Source organism: Sturnira hondurensis, unplaced genomic scaffold (genome assembly GCF_014824575.4).
Source record: "Sturnira hondurensis isolate 20B ecotype Veracruz unplaced genomic scaffold, ASM1482457v3 Scaffold0013559, whole genome shotgun sequence".
NCBI classification, from domain to species: Eukaryota; Metazoa; Chordata; class Mammalia; order Chiroptera; family Phyllostomidae; genus Sturnira; species Sturnira hondurensis.
The window spans coordinates 5,569,430-5,594,755 of record NW_028086190.1 but is presented as its reverse complement, the minus strand read 5'-3'; the positions used below and the strand labels follow the sequence as shown (position 1 = coordinate 5,594,755).

Below are 25,326 nucleotides of genomic sequence, written 5' to 3'. Positions count from 1 at the left end.
TAAAACATTTCCTTCTGAATTTGCAGCATCTCTTACACGAAGAAGAATGTGCCCTGACTGGCCTGGCTTGAGGTGCTAAAATTAAACTCACCCCCCCCCCCACAGGAGACCCTTGAGATGCCTTCTGCTACCCCACAGAAATCTCCCTCCGCCCTTCTCTGTAGTTCAAGTTACCAAAAGAAAAGTAGAGGGCATAGATGTCAAGTGTTTGGCCAAACAAGAATTGTACTGTAATTCCTAACAGAAAATGTTGTCTCTATTACATAAAACTACATGAGGCCAAGAAAGCTTTGAATCTCAAGTCCTTTTCTACAACTGTGACAACTTCAAAGAGAGCTCTCAGTTGGGCAAACTGCACTCACTTGATCACACATACATGAAGGTTTACTTTTGTATCACACATACTTTTACTTTGAATCATATCTCAAGTTTTTAATTATGCAGTTCATACTTTTGGCAGGTTTGTAAGGCGTCCCTCATGGCAGAAATGCCATTTTGGATGTCCTGTTGCTCGAAGGTCATGATGGCCTGCAATACCACAATGGTACTGTAGCCCAAGGCATGGTACATGCTGTCCTTAGCCCTGGGGGCAACACAATGAATTAGCACATGTCAACTCAACTGAAAAGCAGTCTGGTCTTGTCTAACAGTAATCAAGAGAAATCCCAATAAATGCATGTCTGAACTTTCACCATGATAATATTAATATTTATCCTTTACCATTGTCACTGAAATAATACAGATGGTAAGACAAGTATCAAGGACTTTACCATTTAAACCCACAACAGGCAGCACAGAACATTCCAGTTTGGAACAAAATGAGACAAGATACTTTTCCCTGTTTCATCACAAGGGGGCAGTGAATTCATTTCCTAGAAGATGTTGCAAAGCAAACCATTTTTTCCCTGTTGAACAAGGGGCAGTGTGCTGTCTTTAGTTCTGATATAAGTGCTAAAATAACAGCTCCTGAAAATATATTTTGTGACAGGTTCTGATGTTTTTTAAAAGATCAAGATTCATTCAAAATCATCTGCTCTTTTCCCCCAGCCAGAGAACAAGAGAAAGAAAGATTTTTACAACGAAGTTAGGCCGGTAGCAAAGGACCCTGACAAAAATACCTTTTCAACTGCATAGCTAATCTAATCCCACTCTCTGAGATTCCTGGTTAAAGTTCTTGGTAATCCAAATTATCAGGTTATCAGTGAGAATCACTTAGATTCTTGAGGTGGTCAATTACATTAGGTGGTCCCAATGTATAGCAGATATTCCAGATTCTCAGGCTATGAAAAAAAAACCCTCACCATCACATTTCTCAAAACTTCTTAAATAATGTTAATTATTTATAAGATTTGAAATACCAATGCATGATTTCATTTTTAATGCAAATATATTCGCAACAGCCTGCTGCCATGCAAAATGAATACAAGCCACAGTACTCTTCCTCCCCCTTGGAAAAAATCTAAACAGCCTTTGGTAATTGGCAGTTTGTCCTGAACCATGAGGGCCCTGGCTGTTCTAAAGGACTGTAAGGAATGAGAGCCCGAAGGTAATCAGCAATTGTGGTTTTAAACCTCATAATTAAACTGGAAGTTCTTCCAAGAGGGGAAAAAAAGTATACAAGTAAGAAAAAAGCTATGTTTAAGAGTGAAATATGCATAAATATCAGAGAATATATAACTTCACAAAATACAGTACTAAATCGGTCATTTTTATTCCATCTATGTCCAGCTGAGTGTCAGTGGCAGAGAAAAGGAGCCCTGTCTGACTAGAAGCAGACGCAGATAGGACAGCAGGCTCAGAGGAGAGACAAAGGGAAAAAGAGGGAGAGGAAGGCAGAGGAAGGTGGAGTCACAAGATGGAGAGACGGACAAGTGTCACTGGGGAAGAGGCAGGAGGCAGGCAAGGTAGAGGTTTCGAGAAAAGTGTTGGAGACAACACTGGACAGTTTCTTTAGGCTGTGGGCTTCTCCATCTACTCTAACATATGTTCCTAACCTCTGACATGCTAAGTGACTAAGGTCTTCTAAATCTTAATAGAATTACCAAAAGGCTCCTCAGTAGGTAATTAATTTCTAAAATTCGAAGCAAGGACCAGAATCACATTACCCTACTGATGGCTCAAAAGAATGAGATTGCCAGCTTTGTGCCCAGCTAACCTTCTAGAAAATTATTATATGAGATCTAAGCTCCATCTAGGTAGGTAACTGTGTCTGAAGGCACAGGGTAAGAGCAGGTATTCCTGGCAAATACTTCTATAGTCACACTGTAGGTCCGGGGACTGCGGTAGGAGTGAGGGCTCGTAAGAAGGCTGAGCACAGGTTTTGCTGCCACATTTTAAAAATTAACATGCATATTAATTTATATTAAGTTATTAATTTGTTTATCACATAAACAGGGAGTCCTGATAATATTTATATTATCTTGAATTTCTTAGAATTTGAGATTACCATATTCTAGTTCTTTCCAGACCCATTTCAATGGAAACTTTTCTCAATTATATTTAAGCTTAGGGGGAACAGCCATAAAAATATTTCACTGGAGAAAGCAAAATGGAACTCTATAAAACTACATAAATGACACTATTTAAACACATATAGAAATCAAAATAAAAGAATCAGAAATGTTCTACTGATTAAAGTTGAAAAGACAAATTTCTTAACTGAGTATTAAAACTAACCAACAGTAAGGAATCTCAACCAAATATTCATGTGGAAATACAGATAAATTAACTGACAAAAACAACATAAAAGACAGAGTCACCAAACGCATCTGAAAAAAACATATTTTACCTAAAAGAAATAAAGTTAATTACCATGGTTGCAGCAATTCTAAGGCATCTCTAAATTTGTTGTTCAGAAATAATTTCAGCGCCACTTCACATTCTTCCAGGCCACTCTTGAGATCCAGCTTGGCTGATGCTGACCTAAAGATCAAGAAAATAATCTATAGAATTTCCACAGCTTTTACTATTAGCAAGTTGTCACAAGGAGAGTGTGTGTGTGTGTGTGTGTGTGCGTGTGCACATGCACATACTCTGGAGACACAGATGGGCTGTTTTGCTGACTCTGCCACTTCATCAGCAGTGTCCGGAACCTCCAAGAGCTGACCTCCTTTTCTGCAAAATGGAAGCACCCCCACCTACCGCATGGGGCTATTGTGAGGGTGGAACACATGACACACAGTGCCCATGGTGGGCAGTGAATAAATGACAGTCACCCTCCTCCACCCTCTGTCACTCCAAAGACCACAAACAGAGGAAGCGCCCTTACTCATGGGGAGCAGGAGCTGTTTTGTTTTAGTTTGATTATATAAAGGGGAAAATGTGCTTTAGTGGAAAACTGAATTGTCTGGAGAAGACTCTTCCAGGTTAGCTGCTTTTGACTTTACTGGAGCTACCTTACAACCCTGAACTGTAAGTAAATGAGAGCGATGCAAAATAATTGTTGTGTGCAGGCATGTCAATTAAGTCCTGGCCAGGAGAGGTTCAAGGGACTTCCCTCCAGGGTAGAACAAGCTAGTTGTCCATGAATTTGCACATTCATTTCAACCCTCCTTCATTCCATACACATTTATGTTGTTTTCATTTCTCCTTTGAATCTGTTTTAAGATCTGCCTAGTTCCCTCATTGATTAATCAGTTAAGTCTTTAAAATGTGTCCATTTGTACACCTCTATGAGTCATGATTTTACCCATTGAAAATTATGTTAATTATTAGATGAATAGAACTGTTGCTCTTTAAAACTAAAGCCATCTCTAAAAAGTTTTTGTAACAATTCTAATAGGAAAATATTTCAAAAAGTATTTCAATGGCTAAATAAGCAGTATGATTTATTTAAAAATACATCAAGTTTAATTTCCATGCCTCCAACCTCTCCAAATTCATTCTTTCAAGCATGAAAACAAAATCTCACTAGGTACGCATCTAACAGAAATGGGTTTTGAAGGTTCTACAGGGAATGACCCTCTGCCCCAAAACTCCAAATGGCCGGCACCTTCCTGTATTCGGATCTTAGTTCAAAAGCACCAACTCAGAACTGCCTCACAAACCCCACCCCATCCTCTCTCACTGTTTTTCACTCTGTACCACGTATTACCATCCAAAGTATCCCGTGCAGTATTTGTGGGCACATCTGTCTTTGTCTACCTTCCCTCTCTAGGATATGAACACAAGGAGACAGTGACACAACAGTGACATCCCCCTGCTGTGTCACCAGTGCCTTCCGAGGTACCTAGAACATAGTAAATACTCCATAAACATTGTTGAGCAGGGGGATGGCTGGGTGGGTGGTCAGGTGAAGCTGACCTGGATGGAAACAGAGAATCCCTCATGCCTAGACCTTGAAGGTACATCTCCTCTAGGGCGGTGCAGAAATGAGACGATCTTGGTGGAGGGGTAGTTGAAGAGCTGAAAATGTGTGATGGTTTGTTTTACACGTCAACTTGACTGGGCTAACGAATGTCCAGACAGCTGATAACATACTATTTCTGGACATGTCTATGAAGGTGTTTCCAGAAGAGATTAGCTGTTGAATTGGTGAACTGGGTAAAGCAGATGTCCCTCCCCAATGTGGGTGGGCATCTTCCAGTTCATGGAGGGCTTGACTAAAACAAAAAGCAGAGGACAAGTGACTTGGTGTGCTCTCTCGTGCTCCTGCTTCTCGAGCATTCCGACTGAACTGAACTGCACCACAGGTTTTCCTGATTCTGCAGCTTAGAGACAGCAGATCATGGAACTTCTAGGCCTCCATGATCACATGAGCCAAGTCCCAAGATAAATCTCCTCATCTATATAACCTATTAGTCCGGATTCTCTGGAGAACACTGAATAATCTACAACTGCTTTGCCCTTAAATTTACAGTGACTAAAGAGGCTAAAAAGAAGGATAGGAGTTGCCCTGGCTGGTATAGCTTAGTGGATTGAGCTCGGGACAGCAAACCACACGATCGTGGTTCGATTCCCAGTCAGGGCACATGCCTGGGTTGCAGGCCAGTTCCCAGCAGGGGACTCACAAGAGGTAACCATACATTGATATTTCTCTTCTTCCCTTCCTCTCTAAAGATAAATAAATAAAACCTTAAAAAAAAAAAAAGAAGGCTAGGAGTCTAGGAATTTACAAACCTCTCTCAGGAAGATTGCTTTACACCCCCCTTCAGTCCATCACCAAATTTGGTCAGTGTTACTTCCTGAATATCTCTTGGATTTATCTTGTTTTACCTCCACTACCCAGTCCAACTTAGCCACCGCTTTCTGCCTGGTGTCTACAGTCACATTTCCCCCATTTCCTACCCCTACCCTTTACTCCAATCAAATCTCTACTTAAAATTCATTCAGCTAACATTTATGGAACTCTATGTGCCAGGTACCTCCTAGGGGCTGGGAATACAACAATAAACAAGACACACGGGATCCAGGGCTCTGAAGTGGCCTTCGTTCTCCTCGGGCAGAAGTGCAAACCTACACAAGAAGACCAGCAGCTGACTAAGATCATCTCAGGTTGGGTTAAATAGTCTGAGAGAGAGTCTGGTTTGGGAAGGTGGCTGGGATGAGGCTCAGCATTCATGAGCATGGTCATGCAAAGCCCTGAAAAGGGGACCTCTGAGAGCTGGATCCAGCCCTGGGAATATCCAGGTTGAGAAGAGGGGGCAGATTCTAAGCTGGGAATGTGGTGAGCAAAGCAGAGAGTGTGAGAAAATGAGTATAGTAGGCAGGCAGAAAGCAAGAACCGTAACGGCAGGGAGAATGCATTTTATGCTAAGGACAAAAAGAAGTTTTCAGTTCAGAAACCCCCATTCCCATTCTAATCACCCCCTCAACTAGTAGGTTTTCCCGTTTTACCTCTCCCCCGTTCTCTTATGTTCACTCCCACCAGGTCTCGGGTTACAACTCATCTTTTACTACAGGGAAATGGGCTGTGAGCAGATACTGGTCCCCTTGCTGAACAAATGATCACCTCTGCATCTCGGCTGGCCACACTGTCACCTGGCAGGATGCATGTAAATGCCCCAGCTTACAGGGATAAACAAAAGTGGGAGCTCAGCACCTCCAAATCCTGTAAACTCCACCTTTCTAAGTTGTTTACTAAAATGCTCACATGGAATTAAGACCTCCCCACACACACGTACACCCACACAATATTGGCACCACCATGTGTTTGGCAAGGAATGACTAAGAGAGCAAACTGAATCTCAGCCAGAACCTCTCCAACATCCCGTGGAGTCAGTTCTCTCCATTTCCATTGCTATCACATTCACTGAGACTCTCATCACTTCAACTCTGAGTTCTGAAACAGTCTCCAGGAATACCTTCCTGATTTTTCTGGCTTTGATTCAGTGGTTCTCAAGCTTCAGAATGTATTAAACTTACCTTGAGGGCCTGTTATAAAACACAATGCTGGGCCCTACCACCAGAGTTCCAGACTCAGTAGGCCTGGGATGGGCCCAACAAGTCCCCAAATAACACAAATTTTGCTCTAATCCATCCTGGGTACCACTCACACACTACTCTTCCTAAAACAAACACTGCCTCCTTAGGTTAAGAGCCTGAAATGGCTGCCCACATCTGGCAGAAGATGTTCAAATACTTCTGCCCAGCCCCGCCACACCTGTCCAATCAGATTGGAGTCAAGGGCATGGCCATTTAAAAATAGCCACATATCTTGCAAGAGGCTCATCAACATGGCATCCTCCTCAAGCCTGCATGATAGTATGTCAATTCCGGGACTGGAAATGGGCAGTCAGCATTGCCTTTCTCCAGCCACATGATCTTCAGAAAGTCACTTAACTTTCCTGACCCCACTGCCTCATCCTTGAAATGCGTGCCCCCCCCCCATTTCACAGTGTGTACAGAAGAAACAAAGGTTATATTCCTTAAGGAACAGTCAACATGAGACTTCCGGCCAAGATGGAGGCATAAGTGGAAACAGTGTGCCTCCTCACACAACCAAGTTTAAAGACAACAAAGTTTTAGTAACAAAAATGCAGCCAAAACACAGAAAACTGAACTGTACAGAAGTCCGACAACAACGAACCATTCAGCCAGACCAGTAAGAGGGGTGGTATCATCGGTGGAGTGGGGTAGGGCAGGGAAGGTCAGCCAACCCAGGAGCTCAGGCAGAGGTTGGCAGATCCCAGGCATGGAGTGGCAACAGCAGACCCAGTGAGGGCGCAAGACAGCTGGCTGAGTGCGGTCACACATTTGCACGCAGATAAACCAAGCGAAGGTGGGAGCAGTGAGACAGACTGCTCAGGCTAGGGCCCCAGCAACAGGAATTAGAGCCTGAAAGCACCAATTGGAAAGACTTTCTCGGGTCAAGGGGTAGGGAGAGGCTCCCAGGCTCACGGAGAATTCGCTGGAGAGACCCACAGGGTCCTGGAGGGTGCACAGGCCCACACACCCGGGAACCAGCACCAGGGGGGCCCGGGTTGCTTTCGGGAAGCAGCAGAGGGGACTGAAATCTGAGAAAGAGCAGAGCAAACACCACTGCCCCTCTCTGACCCTGCCCCCACATACAACATCACAACCCACCTACCTGGGTTGCCCAACCCTGGTGAACATCTAAGGCTCTGCCCCTCATACGTAACAGGTGCAAACAGACCAAAACATTATGGTTCAAGAACAGCTCAAAGCCTCAGAGCCAATACTCCTAAGAGACCAAGAGATAGCCAACCTTTCAGATGCACAGTTCAAAACACTGGTGATCAGGATGCTCACAGAATGGTTGATTTTAGTCACAAATTAGAGGAACAAATGAAGGCTAAACTAACTGAAATGAAGGGAAATGCACAGGAAACCAATAGCGGTAGAAAAGGAAACTGGGACTCAAATCCAAGGGAGTGGGCCAGAAAGAAGAAAAAAACGACCAAACAGAAAAGAAGGAAGAAACAAGAATTCAAAAAAAATGAGGAAAGGTTTAGGAACCTCCGGGACATCTTTAAATGTTCCAACATACAAATTATAGGGGTACCAGAAGAGGAAGAGGAAAAGCCACAAATGGAAAACTTATTTGAACAAATAATAAAGGAGAACTTCCCCAATCTGGCAAAGGAAATAGACTTCCAGGAAATCCAGGAAGCTCAGAGAGTCCCAAAGAAGTAGAACCCAAGAAGGAACACACCAAGGCTCATCATAATTACATTAGCCAAGATTAAAATAGACAGAATCCTAGAAGCAGCAAGAGATAAGGGGACAGTCACCTACAAAGGAGTTCTCATCAGACTGTCAGCTGATTTCTCAAGAGACCTTGCAGGCAAGAAGGGGTTGGAAAGAAGTATTCCAAGTCATGAAAGCCAAGGACCTACATCCAAGATTGCTCTATCCAGCAAAGCTTTCATTTAGAATGGAAGGGCAGATAAAGTGCTTCTCAGATAATGTCAAATTCAAGGAGTTCATCATCACCAAGCCCTTATTATATGAAATGTTAAAGGGACTTACATAAGAAAAAGAAGATAAAAAATATGAACAGTGAAAGCACAGCAAACTCACACTTATTAACAACCACACCTAAAACAAAAGCAAACTAAGAGGACAGCTAGATCAGGAGCAGAACCATAGAAATGGAGATCACATGAAGGGTTAGCAACAGGGGGGTGGGAGGAGGAGAAGGGGGGAGAAGGTACAGAGAATAAGTAGCATAGACGGTAGGTAGAAAATAAATAGGGGGGAGGGCAGGAATAGTATGGGAAATATAGAATCTAAAGAACTTGTGACACATGGACATAAATGAAAGGGGGGAATGGTGGGGGAGGGGTATGCAGGGTGGAGGGGAATGAAGGGGGGGAATAGGACAACTGTAATGGCATAACCAATAAACTATATTTTAAAAAAGAAATAGTCAACATGTCAGCAGTTCATTATCCACCACGATATGAGGATATGTGTGTGGTGAGGGAAGAGGAAGGCTGTTATGGATCAAGGGAGCAGATGGAAATAGGATTGTAGAGTCTTTGCTACGTGCATCATCCAGAGAAAGTTTCTGCTTTACCCAGGAGCCCAGGAGCCCCTTTGCTAAGAGCTACAATCAAAAGTTTTCTGTCCATACAGGTTCCTCTCAAACTGGGATTCTCAGTAACCAGACCTCAAACTCCCAATACCTTTCAATTACTGACCCGGAGATTTTGTTGTTACCCTCAGAGAACTCACAGTTTATACTGACTTATATTGGGTAGAGAAGTAATTGTTGACTTTTTTCCTCCTCTTTCCCAATTATTTTAAATCTTTTCATGTTACTTTTATGATGAAAAATTGATTTATATAAATATTACACATAAAAGTAATGTTTTAAAGAAAAACAACGAGGAAAAGTCTGATCTGTGCCATTTCCCAGCTCTGTAACCTTGAACCAGCACATCGCCTCTCAAAGTTTGTCTCCTTATCTGTAAGACGGGACAGTCAAGCCGCTGTTACTACTTTACAAGGTAGTTATAAAAACCAGGTGAGCTCACGGAAATAAACTGTAAGCACTATTTATACTGAGGCGTTAGTATAATTCTCCAGGAGTGTCAAACTGCCCAGCCTCGCCTGACAAGAACAAAATACACACTCACATTTTCTGACCTGGCAGTTTCTCTGCACTTTGCTCATAATCTGATGACCTACTTTCACCAAATGTGATCACAAGCCCTGTTGATTAAAAGGAACAGAGGGAATTTTTATGATTTGTATTAAAATGAACAGAACTCTACAAAACCAATATATAATAATGTAATACTTCTGACTTCCTCTAAGTTATTCCTTACATTTTCAGTAGCTCCCTTTACTTGATAAAATCGATTATTTAAAATAATTTCACACCCAAATGAACAGTTATTAACATCTCAGAACTATACAAAAGCATCTCTAATAGGAACTTATTTTAAATCCANCCTTTGCTAAGAGCTACAATCAAAAGTTTTCTGTCCATACAGGTTCCTCTCAAACTGGGATTCTCAGTAACCAGACCTCAAACTCCCAATACCTTTCAATTACTGACCCGGAGATTTTGTTGTTACCCTCAGAGAACTCACAGTTTATACTGACTTATATTGGGTAGAGAAGTAATTGTTGACTTTTTTCCTCCTCTTTCCCAATTATTTTAAATCTTTTCATGTTACTTTTATGATGAAAAATTGATTTATATAAATATTACACATAAAAGTAATGTTTTAAAGAAAAACGAGGAAAAGTCTGATCTGTGCCATTTCCCAGCTCTGTAACCTTGAACCAGCACATCGCCTCTCAAAGTTTGTCTCCTTATCTGTAAGACGGGATAGTCAAGCCGCTGTTACTACTTTACAAGGTAGTTATAAAAACCAGGTGAGCTCACGGAAATAAACTGTAAGCACTACTTATACTGAGGCGTTAGTATAATTCTCCAGGAGTGTCAAACTGCCCAGCCTCGCCTGACAAGAACAAAATACACACTCACATTTTCTGACCTGGCAGTTTCTCTGCACTTTGCTCATAATCTGATGACCTACTTTCACCAAATGTGATCACAAGCCCTGTTGATTAAAAGGAACAGAGGGAATTTTTATGATTTGTATTAAAATGAACAGAACTCTACAAAACCAATATATAATAATGTAATACTTCTGACTTCCTCTAAGTTATTCCTTACATTTTCAGTAGCTCCCTTTACTTGATAAAATCGATTATTTAAAATAATTTCACACCCAAATGAACAGTTATTAACATCTCAGAACTATACAAAAGCATCTCTAATAGGAACTTATTTTAAATCCACCTCCATGTAACAAAGGCTCAATAGTAATCAGTTTTTCAACGATGAATAGGGGAGCATTGTCAACAATGATGTTAAGTTGAAAATGTTACAGTAGCTACCTAGGAAACCTGCAGATGAGTTAGAGGGTAACAAGTGGGAGGGAAGAACTCCTCTTCCCACTTCTCAGATCTGCCTGAGGGAAATCTAGTGGATTAACACTCCTGGACTCTCCTCACTTCTCATTCCTTCCCCAGAGAGGAGTTATCTGACTGGTTTACTGGAAAGAAAAACTGGGCATGAGTGGTCCAGCCCCTTTCTATAGGGAAAGCGGGCTCACCTTGGCCTGTGCTTTCCATAAAAGAATGAGCTTGGTAGGGCAGGCTCTAGCCCATCACCATCACCATCACCATCACCATCACCATCACCATCACCATCCTCACAAGAGAAGTCTGCAATTTAGGGCCTAAATTTCATTCAGGGGTGCGTTAAAAGCCCACTTCTCCATGCATCTAAATTACATCCTCCAAGATAGTCTTTTTTTTTCCTTTTTTAATAAATTTTTTATTGTTATTACAGTTGTCCCATTTCCCCCCTTCATTCCCGTCCACCCTGCACACCCTCACACCCTCTCCCTCCCACATTCCCCCCCTTTAGTTCATGTCCATGTGTCATAAGTTCTTTAGCTTCTACATCTCCCATACTATTCTTGCCCTCCTCCTGTCTATTTTCTACCTACCATCTATGCTACTTATTCTCTGTACCTTTTCCCCTCTCCTACTCCCACTCCCCTGTTGCTAACCCTCCATGTGATCTCCATGTCTGTGGTTCTGTTCCTGTTCTAGTTGTCTGCTTAAGTTGCTTTTGTTTTCATTTTAGGTGTGGTTGTTAATACCTGTGTGTTTGCTGTCCTTTCACTGTTAATATTTTTCATCTTCTTTTTCTTATATAAGTCCCTTTAACATTTCCTATAATAGGGGCTTGGTGATGATTAACTCCTTAAACTTGACCTTATCTGAGAAGTACTTTATTTGCCCTTCCATTCTAAATGAAAGCTGTGCTGGACAGAGCAATCTTGGATGTAGGTCCTTGCCTTTCATGACTTGGAATACTTCTTTCCAGCCCCTTCTTGCCTGTAAGGTCTCTTTTGAGAAATCCACTGAGTCTGATGGGAACTCCTTTGTCCCCTTATCTCTTGCTGCTTCTAGGATTCTCTCCTTCATTTTAATCGTGGCTAATGTAATTATGATGTGCCTTGGTGTGTTCCTCCTTGGGTCCACCTTCTTTGGGACTCTCTGAGCTTCCTGGATTTCCTTACCAGCTTAATCATTTTAAGTGTGCAATTCAACAGCATTAATTATACTTACACTGTTGCGCAACCAATCTCTAGAACTCTTTCATCTTGCTAACTGAAGCCCTATACCCATTAAACAATAACTCCCTCTATCCTTCATTCTTTACTAACCAAGCAAAGAGAAAGGGCCCCGTCTTCTCTCACAAGCTCCTAGTCAAAATTTGGTCCCAGCCTTAATGACTCAGCCATTTGAAAACCTTATCTCACTGAACAGTCTCTGGAACTCAGTCTCCTGAGGGACCAGAGCTCCTCACCTAACTCTGGGATTTCCCCAGCCTTCATTAGGTGGCTGTTGGTAGCTTCACTAAAGCTACCAATAGTCAGCGCCATGCTGAACTATCAATCCAGGCTTGGTAAGTGAAGGATTAAAAATTCTACAAAAGGTTTGCTCTCCATTCCATTAATCCTGAGATTCCAGACCTCTGTCCTGCTTCCTGCTTTTAATGACTTTCTCGGGTACATCAAGAAGACAAAATACACTCTATCTCAGAGATTTTTAAAGTGGGCAACTGTGTCATTATAACATTTCCCATGGAAAAAATTCATATTTGAAGACCAAACATATCTCTCTAATAATAAAGAGATATGTCATAAGGAGGGGGTGATGGGAAAGCTTGGAGCCAAGGTGGAAACTCTTTCCTCATTTTTCCAAAAGTGACCTTAACACTGCTGCTCCATCAACTAATGTGCCAACAGATTTGAAGTGACAAACACAAAACCTACAAACAGCTGCAGCTTTGTGCTGTGGTGCCCCGTAAAAACACTAGCAATAAACTCAAACTCAAAGAATATCAGAGTTGCAAGGCATCAGGATCCTTCTACGGGAAAATTCCCTCCTGGCTCTTTCAAGTTAGAGAACAAAAGAAAACTGTGCCTGTCAAAGCACTGTTAAGATTCAATACATGAGAGGGATTAAAGCTGGGGAGGCAAAGGGGTTCGTGAAAGGTGCACTGGCCTGGAAATGAGAAGACTGAGCACCAAGCTGCAATTCAACCACTGCCTGGCTATGCACCTTGGGTGTGTCATTTGATATCCAGGATTTCTTCTTTGTTAAATAGTGAACAAAACGCCCTTTTGCCTGCCCCACAACTTCGTGCAGAGGAGTAAGGACACGGGGTACATCTGCGGAGTGAGAGTCACAGCAGGAGTGATACGCTAGGCAGGACTCGGCTTTGTTGTGTGCCGGCTAACTACCCACACCCTTGTCCAAATCTGAAGACTTGCTCCCCTTTACAGACGCCATTTTAGGATGCTCCAGCATACCTTTACAACTGCTTGTTTTCACAAAGGCACTAAAAGACCTGTTGATTAAAAGCCAGAGTAGGAAATTTATTATTTAATGTTTTAAAGGAAAAGGGCTATGAAATCTGCAAATGCTAATACTATACACTCAACTGTGCCTCTAAATAACTTCTTACATTTCCCTCCATTTCTTCATTTACATATCTTTCTGTTTGTTTATTTTTCAATTAAAGTTGCCATTCAGTAGTATCTATGGCATTCGGGTATACAAGCACAGTGGTTAGACATTCATATAACGTATGAAGTGACCCCCTAGATAACTCTAGTATCCCCCCGATAGCATATGTAGTCATTTCATTATTATTGACTACACTCCCTATGCTGCACTTTGTATCCTTATGGCTATTTTTTAAATATATTTTATTGATTATACCATTACAGTTGTTCTGTTCTCACGACTCTTTTGTAACTGCCAATTTGCACTTCTTAATCCCTTCACCTTATTCATTCTTCCCCCAGCTCTCCTCCCCTCTGGCAACCATTAGTGTGTTACTTGAGTCTGCTTCTATTTTGTTTGTTAATTTTGGTTTTTAGATTTCACATATAAGCAAAATCATATAGTATTTGTCTTTCTTTGTATGACTTATTTCACTTAGTGTAACACCCTCTGGGTCCATCCATGTTGTCACAAATGGTAAGATTTCTTTTATGGCCAAGTAATATTCCATTGCATATATGTCCTGCTTCTTTATCCAATCATCTATTGATGGACAGCTTCCCTATCTTGGCTATTATAAATAATGCTGCAGTGAACACAGGGATGCATGTACCTTTTGGAATTGGTGTTTTGCATTTCATTTGATAAATATCCATAAATGGGATTGCCAGGTCATATGGTAGCACTGTTTTTGATTTCTTTCTTTTTTTTGTAAATATAGTTTATTGAGGACTTCCGCCAAGATGGAGGCATAGGTGGAAACACTGTGCCTTCTCCCACAACCAAGTTTGTATACAACAAAAGCTTTGGAGAACTAAGACACACCCAGAGACCAGAAAACCGAATTATACGGAAGTCCGACAGCTACGAACCGTTCAACGGGGACGGTAAGAGAGCAGAGCCAGCAGCGGAGCAGGGTAGGGAAGGACAGATAAATCAACTATATTGATTTTCTTTTTGATGTTTTTATTTTATTTTTTTATAAATATAGTTTATTTTATAAAAACATCAAAAAAATAAATCAATATAGTTTATTGATTATACCATTACAGTTGTTCTATTCCCCCCTTCATTCCTCTCCACCCGCACACTCCCTCCCACACCCTTCTCCCCCCTTAGTTTATAACCACGTGTCTCAACTTCTTTAGATTCTATATTTCCCCCACTATTCTCGCCCTCCCCCCTATCTATTTTCTACCTACCATCTATGCTATTTTCTGTGCCTTCTCCCCCCTTCTCCTCCTCCCACCCCCCTGTTTCTAACCCTCCATGTGTTCTTCATTTCTATGGTTCCACTCCTGATCTAGCTGTCCTCTTGGTTTGCTTTTGTTTTAGGTGTAGTTGTTAATAACTGTGAGTTTGCTGTCCTTTCACTGTTGATATTTCTCATCATCTCTTTCTTATATAAGTCCCTTTAGCATTTCATATAATAAGGGCTTGTTGATGATGAACTCCTTGAACTTGACCTTGTCTGAGAAGCACTTTATCTGTCCTTCCATTCTAAATGAAAGTTTTGCTGGATAAAGCAATCTTGGCTGTAGGTCTTTGGATTTCATGACTTGGAATACTTCTTTCCAGCCCCTTCTTGCCTGTAAGGTCTCTTTTGAGAAATCCGCTGACAGTCTGATGGGTACTCCTTTGTAGGTGACTGTCCCCTTATCCCTTGCTGCTTCTAGGATTCTCTCCTTCATTTTAGTCTTGGCTAATGTAATTATGATGTGCCTTGGTGTGTTCCTTCTTGGGTCCAACTTCTTTGGGACTCTCTGAGCTTCCTGGATTTCCTGGAAGTCTATTTCCTTTGCCAGACTGGGGAAGTTCTCCTTTATTATTTGTTCAAATAAGTTTTCCACTCGTGGCTGTTTCTTTCCCCCTTCTGGTACCCCTATAATCCGGATGTTGGAACGTTTAAAGATGTCCTGGAGGTTCCTAAGCCTCTCCTCATTTTTTTGAATTCTCATTTCTTCCTTCCTTTCTGGTTGGATGTTTCGTTCTTCCTTCTGGTCCATTCCATTGATTTGAGTCCCAGTTTCCTTTCCATCGCTATTGGTTTCCTGGACATCTCCCTTCATTTCAATTAGTTTAGCCTTCATATGTTCCTCTAATTTGTGACTAAGTTCCTCCAATTTGTGACTGTACTCTACCAATTCTGTGAGCATCCTGATAAATAGCATTTTAAATTGGGCTTCTGAGAGCCTGGCAATCTGTTGGTCACTTAGAGTTATTGGCTCTGGGACTTTGAGTTCTTCTTGCGCCATCCTTTGGGCTGTTCGTGCCTGTTAAGTAGCAGGATCGGAGCCCTAGGTTTTCACCAGAGCAGGGCAACTCAGTCGCTGGGTTGTGGCGTTGCATGTGGGGGCGGGGTCAAAGAGGGACAATGGCTTCCCTCCGGCGCCCACCTCCGCGACCCCCACCAGCACCGCAGCCACCACCGTCACCAGGGCCACGCGCCCCGCTCCACTGCACGCGAGTGTGCCACCGCTGTCAGCCCTCCACCACTGGGTTTGCCCCCTGGGGCCTGCGTGGTCCGTCTCACTGCGCGCAAATGTGCGACCTTGGTCAGTCTGCCCCGCACCCCGACTAGGTCCGGGCTGCCTGCGCTCCTAGGTCTGTCCTTCCCGACCCTGCTCCGCTGCTGGCTCTGCTCTCTTACCGTCCCCGTTGAACGGTTCGTAGCTGTCGGACTTCCTTATAATTCGGTTTTCTGGTCTCTGGGTGTGTCTTAGTTCTCCAAAACTTTTGTTGTATCCAAACTTGGTTGTGGGAGAAGGCACAGTGTTTCCACCTATGCCTCCATCTTGGCGGAAGTCCGGAAAATGGATCTGTTTTTAATTTCTTGATGAATTTTATACTGTTTTCTCCAGTAGCTGCACCAATCTGCATTCCCACCAACAGTGCGAAAGGGTCCCCTTTCCTCCACATGCCCACTAACACGGTTTTGTTGATTCGCTTATGATAGTCATTCTGTCAGGTGGGATGTAACATCTCATTGTGGTTTTCGTTTGCATTTCTGATGATTAGAACATTGATCACCTTTTCATATGTCTATCAGCTATCTGTTCTGTCCTCTTTAGAGAAATGTCTACTCAATTCCTCTGCCTATTTTTAAATTGGATTGTTTGTCTTTTTGCTGTTAAGTTTATGAGTTCCTTATATATTTTGGATATTAATCCTACTGTATGTATCATTGGTGAATATCTTCTCCCATTCAGTAGGTTGTCTTTTCCATTTGTTGATGGTTTCCCTTGTTGTGCAAAACCTTTTTAGTTTGACTTCCTGTCAAGATGGAGGCGTGAGAAGCCATGCTTCACCTCCTCTAACAACCACAGATAGAATTACAACCAGATCTCAAAAAACAAATAAAACCCAGAACTGTCAGAAAATTGAGCTGGATGGAAATCTGACGACCAAGGATTTCAAGAAGCCACACCACCCGGACGGGCAGGAGGATCAGAGTCGCAGAGATAGGGTGTAAAGGTGGTGTGCTGCGGGGGGACAGCACAGCCTGACATTCACACGTGTTGGACAAAAATCAGGAGTGATCAATCTTGGGAGCAAGCCATCCCAGTCCCAGGCCAGACCACACAGCCCCGGGTTCCAGCACCAGGAATATAAACTCCCATTACCTCCTGCTGTAAAGACTGGTGGGTGTTGGGGCGGTGGAAGAAACTGCTTCATTTTTGTCCCTTAAAGGGCCAGCCCTCTTGGGCTCAGAACATTCGCAAACCCCACAGCAGCAGCTGGAAGGGCGCCAATCATGTACAGAAGGTGGGTAAGGTGACTGGAAACAGGCGAGTGCCAGGCAAACCTCCAGAAGCCAGGCAGTGGCATTATTCTCTTTCCGAGCCCCACCCCACCCCCGCCCCCATCCTACAACCCACAAAGAGCCACAAAGCAGTGAAGTGGATTGCCCCACCCTGGCAATTACCTAAGGCTCCACCCCACACAATTTACAGGTATCTTTTCTATATAGATTATGCCAAGACAAGGAGTAAAAGCAGCTCTATCTAATACATAGAAACAAACAAAGAGAGGCCACCAAAATTGAAGAGACAAAGAAATATGGCCCAAATGAAAGAACAGAACAAAACCCCAGAAAAAGAACTGAACAAAACAGAGATAGCCAACCTATCAGATGCAAAGTTCAAAACACTGGAGATCAGAATGCTCAAAAAACTCAAAGAGTACAGCCACAAAATAAAGGAAGAAGTGAAGGCTACACTAAAAGAAATAAAGAAAAATAAACAGGGAACCAACAGGAAAGTGAAGGAAGCCAGAATTCAAAGCAATGATTTGAAACAGAAGAAATTAACAAAATCAACATTCAAATCAAAACAGAAAGAAACAAGAATTCAAAATGATAGGTTTAGGAACCTCTGGGACAATTTCAAATGTGAATCATACGGGTGTCAGAAGGAGAAAAGAAAAAGAAAGAAACTGAAAATTTCTTTGAAAAAATAATGAAAGAAAATTCCCTAGTTTGGTGAAGGAAACAGACATACAAGTCCAGGAAGCACAGAATCCCAAACAAGTTGGACCCAAAGAGGACGATACCAAGATAAATAATAATTAAACTGCCAAAGATTAAAGATAAAGAGAGAATGTTAAAAGCAGCAAGAGAAAAGCAGAGAGTTACTACAAAGGACTTCCCATAAGACTATCAGATAATTTCTCAAAAGAATCTTTGCAAACAAGAAGAGTCTGACAAGAAATACTCAAAGTGATGAAAAGCAAGGACCTACAACCTAGATTACTCTGTCCAGCAAAGGTATCATTTAGAATGGAAGGGCAGATAAAGTGCTTCCCAGACAAGGTAAAGCTAAAGGAGTTCATCATCACCAAGTCATTATTACATTAAATGTTAAAGGGACTCATTTAAGAAAAAGAAAAAGATCAAAACTATGAAAATTAAAATGGACAACTATCCACAACTGAATCTAAAAAACAAAAACAAACTAAGCAAACAACCCGAACAGGAACAGAATCATAGATACGGAGATCATGGAGGATTACCAGCTGGGAGGGAAAAAGAGGAGTAAGGGGAGGTGGAGGAGACGGAGGAAGATTCAGGGATTAAGAAGCATAACTGGTAGGTACAAAACAGATAAGGGCATGTTAAGAATAGTATAGGAAATGGAGAAGCCAAAGAACATATATGCACGGACCATGGACATTAACTAAGTGGGGAGACTGCTGCAGGGAAGGGGGTGTACCAGGTAGAGGGGGGCAAAGGGAGAAAAAACTGTAATAGCACAGTCAATAAAATATACCAAAAAAATCTTTTTTAGTTTGATGTAGTCTCATTTGTTTATTTTCCCTTCTGTTTCCCTTGCCGGAAGAGACATACCCCCCAAAATATTACTAAAAGCAACGTCAGAGATTATGTCCTACGTTTTATTGTAGGAGTTTTGTGGTTTTCAGGACTAAAAAGTATTTGATCCATTTTAACTTATTCTTGTACATGGTATAAGAAGTAGTCACTTCATTTTTTTCCATGAACCCGTCCAGTTTTCCCAACACCATTTATTGAAGAGACTATCTTTACCCCACTGTGTATTCCTCCTTCCTTTGTTATACATTGACCACATAGGCATGGATTTGTTTCTGAATTCTCCATTTTGTTCCCTTGATTTACATATCTGTTTTTATGCAAATACCATGCTGTTTTGATTACTTTAGCCTTGTAGTACAGCTTGATATAAGGTAGCATGATAACTCCACCTTTGTTCTTCTTCTCAAGATTGCTTTGGCTATTTTTCCAACACTTCTGTCTGGGAAAAAGCTACCTTTTCAGTCCTTGATGCTTTGCAAGCTGCTGCCCCAATGATAAAGTGAGAGCAAGTGAGTCCATCAGCAAGTAAGTCCATGCACAGGCCCTTTAAGTGCAATGCCTGGGACTCCAGTGTTGGGGACCGCCCTGCCTGGTTTCAGGAATTGTAAACCGTCTCCCATGTCTAAGGCTGTAAGCGACCTCTGGAATTCGAGCCACAGAAGAGACAGGGCTTGTCTCTGGCAGCAAATGCTGCCCCTGCTTCATCTCCCTGCCCCCAAAGTATGGCTAGATGGTCAGAGACAGGTGAGACCCCCCTCAGCAAAGGGGCAACCTAGGCCAAACACAATCACTTAGGAGGCCATCATAGAAGGACTCAGGGGGCTGTGACAAAGAGGGAGTGATGGACTGTGATGAAGCCTGAGTCCCCATGTCCTCTGGGAGAAGCGCTTCCCGGATCTAAGCCACTAAAGCCTAAAAACCTTTGATGGGGAAGTTTGGTGTAGCCTTGTGCTGGGAATGGCCAGCTCCCTGGGTAATTAGGCCTGAGAAGGAGTATGTGAAACCCTGTGAGATCTGCCTTAAGAATGCTTTTAGTTAGAGGACAAGGGCCCAAGCAGAAGAAGAGTTAATGTTCCCAAAGTTCTGTAGCCTTTTAGCTGACAGGCCCTGATTTAGAAGAAACCCTAATGGTTCTTTGTATACAATGTACTGTTTACTGCTTGACAGTGATTAATAAGCTGTACCTGAACTCCTGTACAAAAATCCCAATAAAAGTCTGACTAGGCAAGGGTCGGGGCACTCTCTCTCCCCTGGTGAGAGAGTTGCCCGGCCGCTGCAGCAACTCTCTCTCCCTTTGACAGAGAACAATGCCGTTCTGAGGCTCTCCCCGCTTGAGGGAGTAGCCTCGCCAGCCCTTTTCCTCCACAGGACTCGGTAGTCCGTGTGAATTGGTCTCTCATCCATGACGCCGTGGGCACTGCTGGTCAGTGCACGCGTCACTACAGCAACCTTTCCTTTTCACAGGATGGACAGGATCCCTGCTAATTTTCACAGCAAGATGTTGTGGGGACTCCTCTTACCAGCATTGGTGGCCCAGGATGGGGAGCCCAATGTGGGTCTGAAACCCCTCCCTCTTCAGGGGGAACCTCCACTGACAAGATATCCCTGCAGATTCTTAACCACCACATCTTGGGATGGAAGCGGCCATTTTTTGCGTCCACATCTCCTACCAGTCTCAACGTGGCTTCTCCTTTATATCCTGAATTACTGTATTTTACCAGGTATAGTGCACACATTTTTTCCCAAATATTTGAGGGAAAAATAAGGATTCGCATTATACATGGGTAGTATTCATTCCATATCTATATAAATGTTTTTAATTATTTTACTTATGCTTCTGCATTAAAAGTATAACTCTGGAGAGCAATAACAATTTCCATATACAAAATAATACCCTGGAATACAAAAACTGGTTTTGTTGAACTTACTATGAACTTACAAAGAAAGCAGTTTCAGCCAAGGATTCAGTGAAATGGAACCAAGAGCAACAATGTTTGTTACGCCAGAGTAATACAGATAAGGCTGATTGTTATCCACTGATAAGACAGGTGATGCTGATTGTTAGGCACTTGCTATGATAGGTGATGCCAACTTTATTACCACGGGGTGAACAGGGTCACATTTCCCTCTGTACACTTTAGGCGAGAGAAATTATCGGAAAATCCCTTGGAAAATGTCAAAATGGTCTTCGTACACTGCAAGCTTTAAGCTAAAAGTTTTTAAATATGCTAAAAAGCATGGCAACAGAGCTGCTGAGAGACCCTTTGGACCTCCTCCCACAGACAGTGTCATCAGACTGGGGAGGCAACAGAAAGAAAAGCTCCTTCAGATGCCAGGACAGAAGAAGGCAACGCCAGGGAAACCTCCACAGTGGCCGGAGGGGGAAGAGGTGAGGATCCGGATTCTGGAGCAGTGTCAGACTGGGGTCTCTTCTCTGACCAAGATGATACAAGGAGAAGGTAAGAGGACTGCACAAGAAAAAACATCAGTGATTTCCCAGGGACACCTAAATGGTGCTTTAACTTTATGAAAGGGAAAGGTTTGAGCATGAGGACATGAATGAAACTTGCCCAAAAACCTCCAGCAGCCTACAAGAATCAAGTTTTGGAATTTCATTCTTATGTTATCAATCTTTACAAGACTTACAACCTCGTGCTGTCCCAAATCGCCAGCATGAATGAGGTCCCACTCACACTGATGTGCCACCCAACAGAACTGCGACGTCAAAGGCGCAAAGACCATGGCTGTTAAAACTAGTGGTCATGAGAAAATGCATTCCACTGCTGTTCAAGTCTGCTGGGCAGGTGGGGCAAAGCGATCTCCTAAGATCATCTTTAAAAGAAAAGCGTTTCCGAAAGAAAGGACTACAAGTGGAGTTATCATCCATGTGCACAAAAAAGGATGGATGAATGAAGAAGGCATGAAAATCTAGTTTAACAAAGGCTGGTCACGAAGGCCTGGAGGATTACTTAAAAAAACAGCTTTGCTTGTTTCTGATCACTTCAGAGCCCATGCTTCACAAAGTGCAAAAGCAATCGCAGCAGACTTGAAAACCCAAACTGCTGTGAAACCTGGTGGGCTAACCAGCCAACTGCAACCTCTTGGTGTGTCAGCACACAAGCCATTTAAGGCCCTAATGAAGAAAGAGTGGATGTCATGGATGTGGTCAGCTGGTAATGATTTAAAACCTACAGGCAGAATCAAGAAAGCACCCATCGCCCAGGTTTGTGGTTGGATCCTAAGAGAGTAAAATGGTGTCAGGAGGAAGTGGTTGTGAAATCGTCTAAAAAATGTGGCATTGGTAATGCAATGGACAGAACTGAAGACGAAATTTACTGAGATGAGGAAAGTGACTCTTCAGAAGACACCGGAAATGTAAAAAGTAAAGAAGATGACACTTCTGATATTGACAATGACAAAAAATTCTTGACCTTCTATGATGAGTAAATATCATGAATTAATACCAGTATATAAAATTTCTTGTACCTTGTATCTATTCTTCTGTTTTGTAATCATTTGTTACATAAAATTTCTTGTAAAATATGCTCAAAAACAAATGCTAAAATTCCTTTATAATACAAAAAACAAATATCTAAATATAAATAAATAAATAAATGAAATAAAAATACAACAAAAGATTTTTTTACTTAAAGTTTGGGCAAAAATCATGGGTACACACTATACAGAGCAAAATATGGTATATGAGTTCTGTTCATCAGTCTTCAGATGGTTCTTCAGGGTGCTGGTTCTATAATTTAGCTGCAATTCAGACATGGGAGAATGCGAGCAGAGCGTGTACCTACGCTGCCATCCTGACTGGACCTTCCTTTATGTATCTTTAACCTCTTCTTCTCTGGCCCTTTTCAACTCAGAAACACACATAAATCTTACTTTTTTCTATTTAATGTTAAAGCAGGAAAAAAAGGTAACGGTCCTTCACTGATGTTTTCTCTTAGCACACAACTCCTCCTGCTCCTTTTCTTCATAGGCAAGAGCTTTAAGAAGGAGTTGATACTCACTTTCCTACTTCCCCACCTCCCATTCCCCTTCACCACCACGGCCTGACTCCTGCCCCAACCTGCCTGAAATCCTCCAAACTAAAGGTCTCTGATATCTAACTGCAAATGCAAAGGGTACTTTTCAACATACATGCATGCAGACCTCTGCAACACCTGGCTCTACTGACCAAATTCTAGAATCCACCCCTGCCCTGAACCCCTTGTGCACCCCGCAACCACCATGTCGTTCCTCTCTCAGTAGCACTGGCTGGAACCCTCACTCCCTCAGCCATCTTTTCCATGGCTGTTCCCAAAGGCTCCCTCCTTCGCTCTCATTTGTTTCGCTCCCTCTTAGAAATAGCATTTGTGGTTTATGACTTCAAAAACTACATATATACTAAAGATTTCCAGTCTACCCAGCTCACAGCTCTCCTTATTTATTACTGCTTTCAATAATTCTTTACCTATTTTATTAGAGCTTTCAAACTTCACATTCCAAATGTTCATGTAGTAGAAACCTAGGAAACTGTCAGGTAACTTCAAGGAAAACTCTGAAAGAGGGACACATATTTCTGAAGAAAGCCCAGCTTTTCATGCACAGGGACAACATAGGCTATAAAATAGTAATGTGGAAAATAAGTGCTTTAAGATACTTAGAAGTTATATTCAAGTTCTTCTCCACTCCTCAGTCCTATTACTGCACTCCTTTCTTACATCAACAAACTGCCAAGTCCATGAGTATTATGAACATACTCATTCATAGCTAAAATTTTAAGTGCAAAATCAAAAATGATAAAGATCTGCTGTGTATTTTAAAGCCTAAGAAACCTGAAGGGTAGATGAAAAGCAGTTTCTCATGGTACTAAAAAATAGCTTTACCAGAGCTGCCTTAATAACTAATAAAGGAATAACCTACATGTTTAAAAAGAAACACCTGGTTAATTCCAGAACAGGCAAGAAAGGAATAGTACTTGGCAATATAGTGTGATATTATAAAAACTACTAATGAAAAGAAAATTTGTTCATGATTTACTAAGTCCTAAAAAACAGATTACTAAATAGTATATTTAATATGATCCAAATTAAGCAAAAAAAATCATATCTCTATATATGTAAGGGGAAAAAGGAATATACACCTAAAAAAAGTTATGATAGTTATGGTGATAGTAATACATATTTTATTCTGTGATTTTTCTATATTTCCTGAATTTACTACAATGAAAAATTTTTAATGAATGTTTAAACTAAGATTATAAGAAGAACATAAATAAAAAATAATAATCATGATACAATATTGACCAAAAACTCTGCAGTTATATCCATCTCAAGAAACACATGCCACCCTGGCTGGTGTTGCTCAGCGGATTGAGCATGGGCCTGTGAAGCAAAGGGTCGCCAGTTCGATTCCCAGTCAGGGTACATGCCTGGGTTGCAGGCCAGTTCCCAGCGGGGAACACATGAGTGGCAACCACACACTGATGTTTCTCTCCCACTCTTTCTCCTTCCCATCCCCGCTAAAAAATAAATAAAAATAAAATATTTAAAAAAAAAACACACATGCCAAGGAAAAAGACTAGAATGAGATACTCCAAAATTCTAACAGTCTGTGTTAAAGTGGTCATAATTGGTTTCTTCCTCCTTTCCTCCATTTTCTCTGATGCTTGGCAATGTGGTTATATTATTTAAAAATTAATGGTTAAAATATTTTAAGATAAAAACAAAAGGAACTATGCCCTAAAAGTTGAATTTAGTTTTCTTTCTGCTTTCATGGGACAGGACACCTATTCACTGAGTCCCTGAGCCTTCCCTGACATGTAAATTGGGCAGTCTACCTGCCTGGGCCTCTCCCCTTCCCTCCAATTGATGCAACACAGAGCCCTGTCCTAACATCACCATTACAGTGTGCCCAGGAGTTAAACTGGGCCCCCAGGAAGGCCCCTACATGCTTTCTGACCTGCTCACACTGGATGGTCTGCGCTGTCCAGGGGCCTGCTTTGCATCAAGTGAGGCCAGGTGCTGGCTGCTTGTTGCCATATCTGCTCGAAAAGGCCTGTTGATAAAAAAAAAGGCAGAGTGAGGTTTTTGTTTCTTTGTCTTACAGAAAAAGTTCACATAAATTTAAATACACAACGCAAGCCCTCAATTATTTGGTACATCTCACCCCCATTTCTTAGCAATTTGGTAAACCAAGTAACAAAAATCTACTCGGTTACATGGTGAACATTCCTGAAATACAGCACCAATAAACTTATAAACAAAAAAAGAAATTAATTGAAATCAACCCCCATGGCTCTCCATTGAAAGATAGCACCGTATCTTGTATATATCCTTCCAGATCATTCCCAAGTAAATCTATACATGTTTTTATATTTTATTAAAATGAAATATTATTTTAAAAGTTTTCCTTGACCCTCTTGGGGTCTCTGGCTGGGTCTGAAAAGTAAAGTGACAAACACAAATTAACAAGAGGAAAGCATATAAATTTCGTTG

At 41.8% G+C, this 25,326-nt stretch overlaps 1 protein-coding gene across 1 annotated transcript in view; it reads right to left on the bottom strand.

The window, feature by feature from the left end:
* Positions 1-25,326, bottom strand: part of TTC39B (tetratricopeptide repeat domain 39B) — a 146,027-nt gene that overhangs the window by 51,380 nt on the left and 69,321 nt on the right. The window contains 3 exon segments of the mRNA XM_037061938.1: positions 452-583; positions 2,812-2,922; positions 24,791-24,886. Of these exon segments, the coding sequence (XP_036917833.1) occupies positions 452-583; positions 2,812-2,922; positions 24,791-24,886 (339 nt within the window).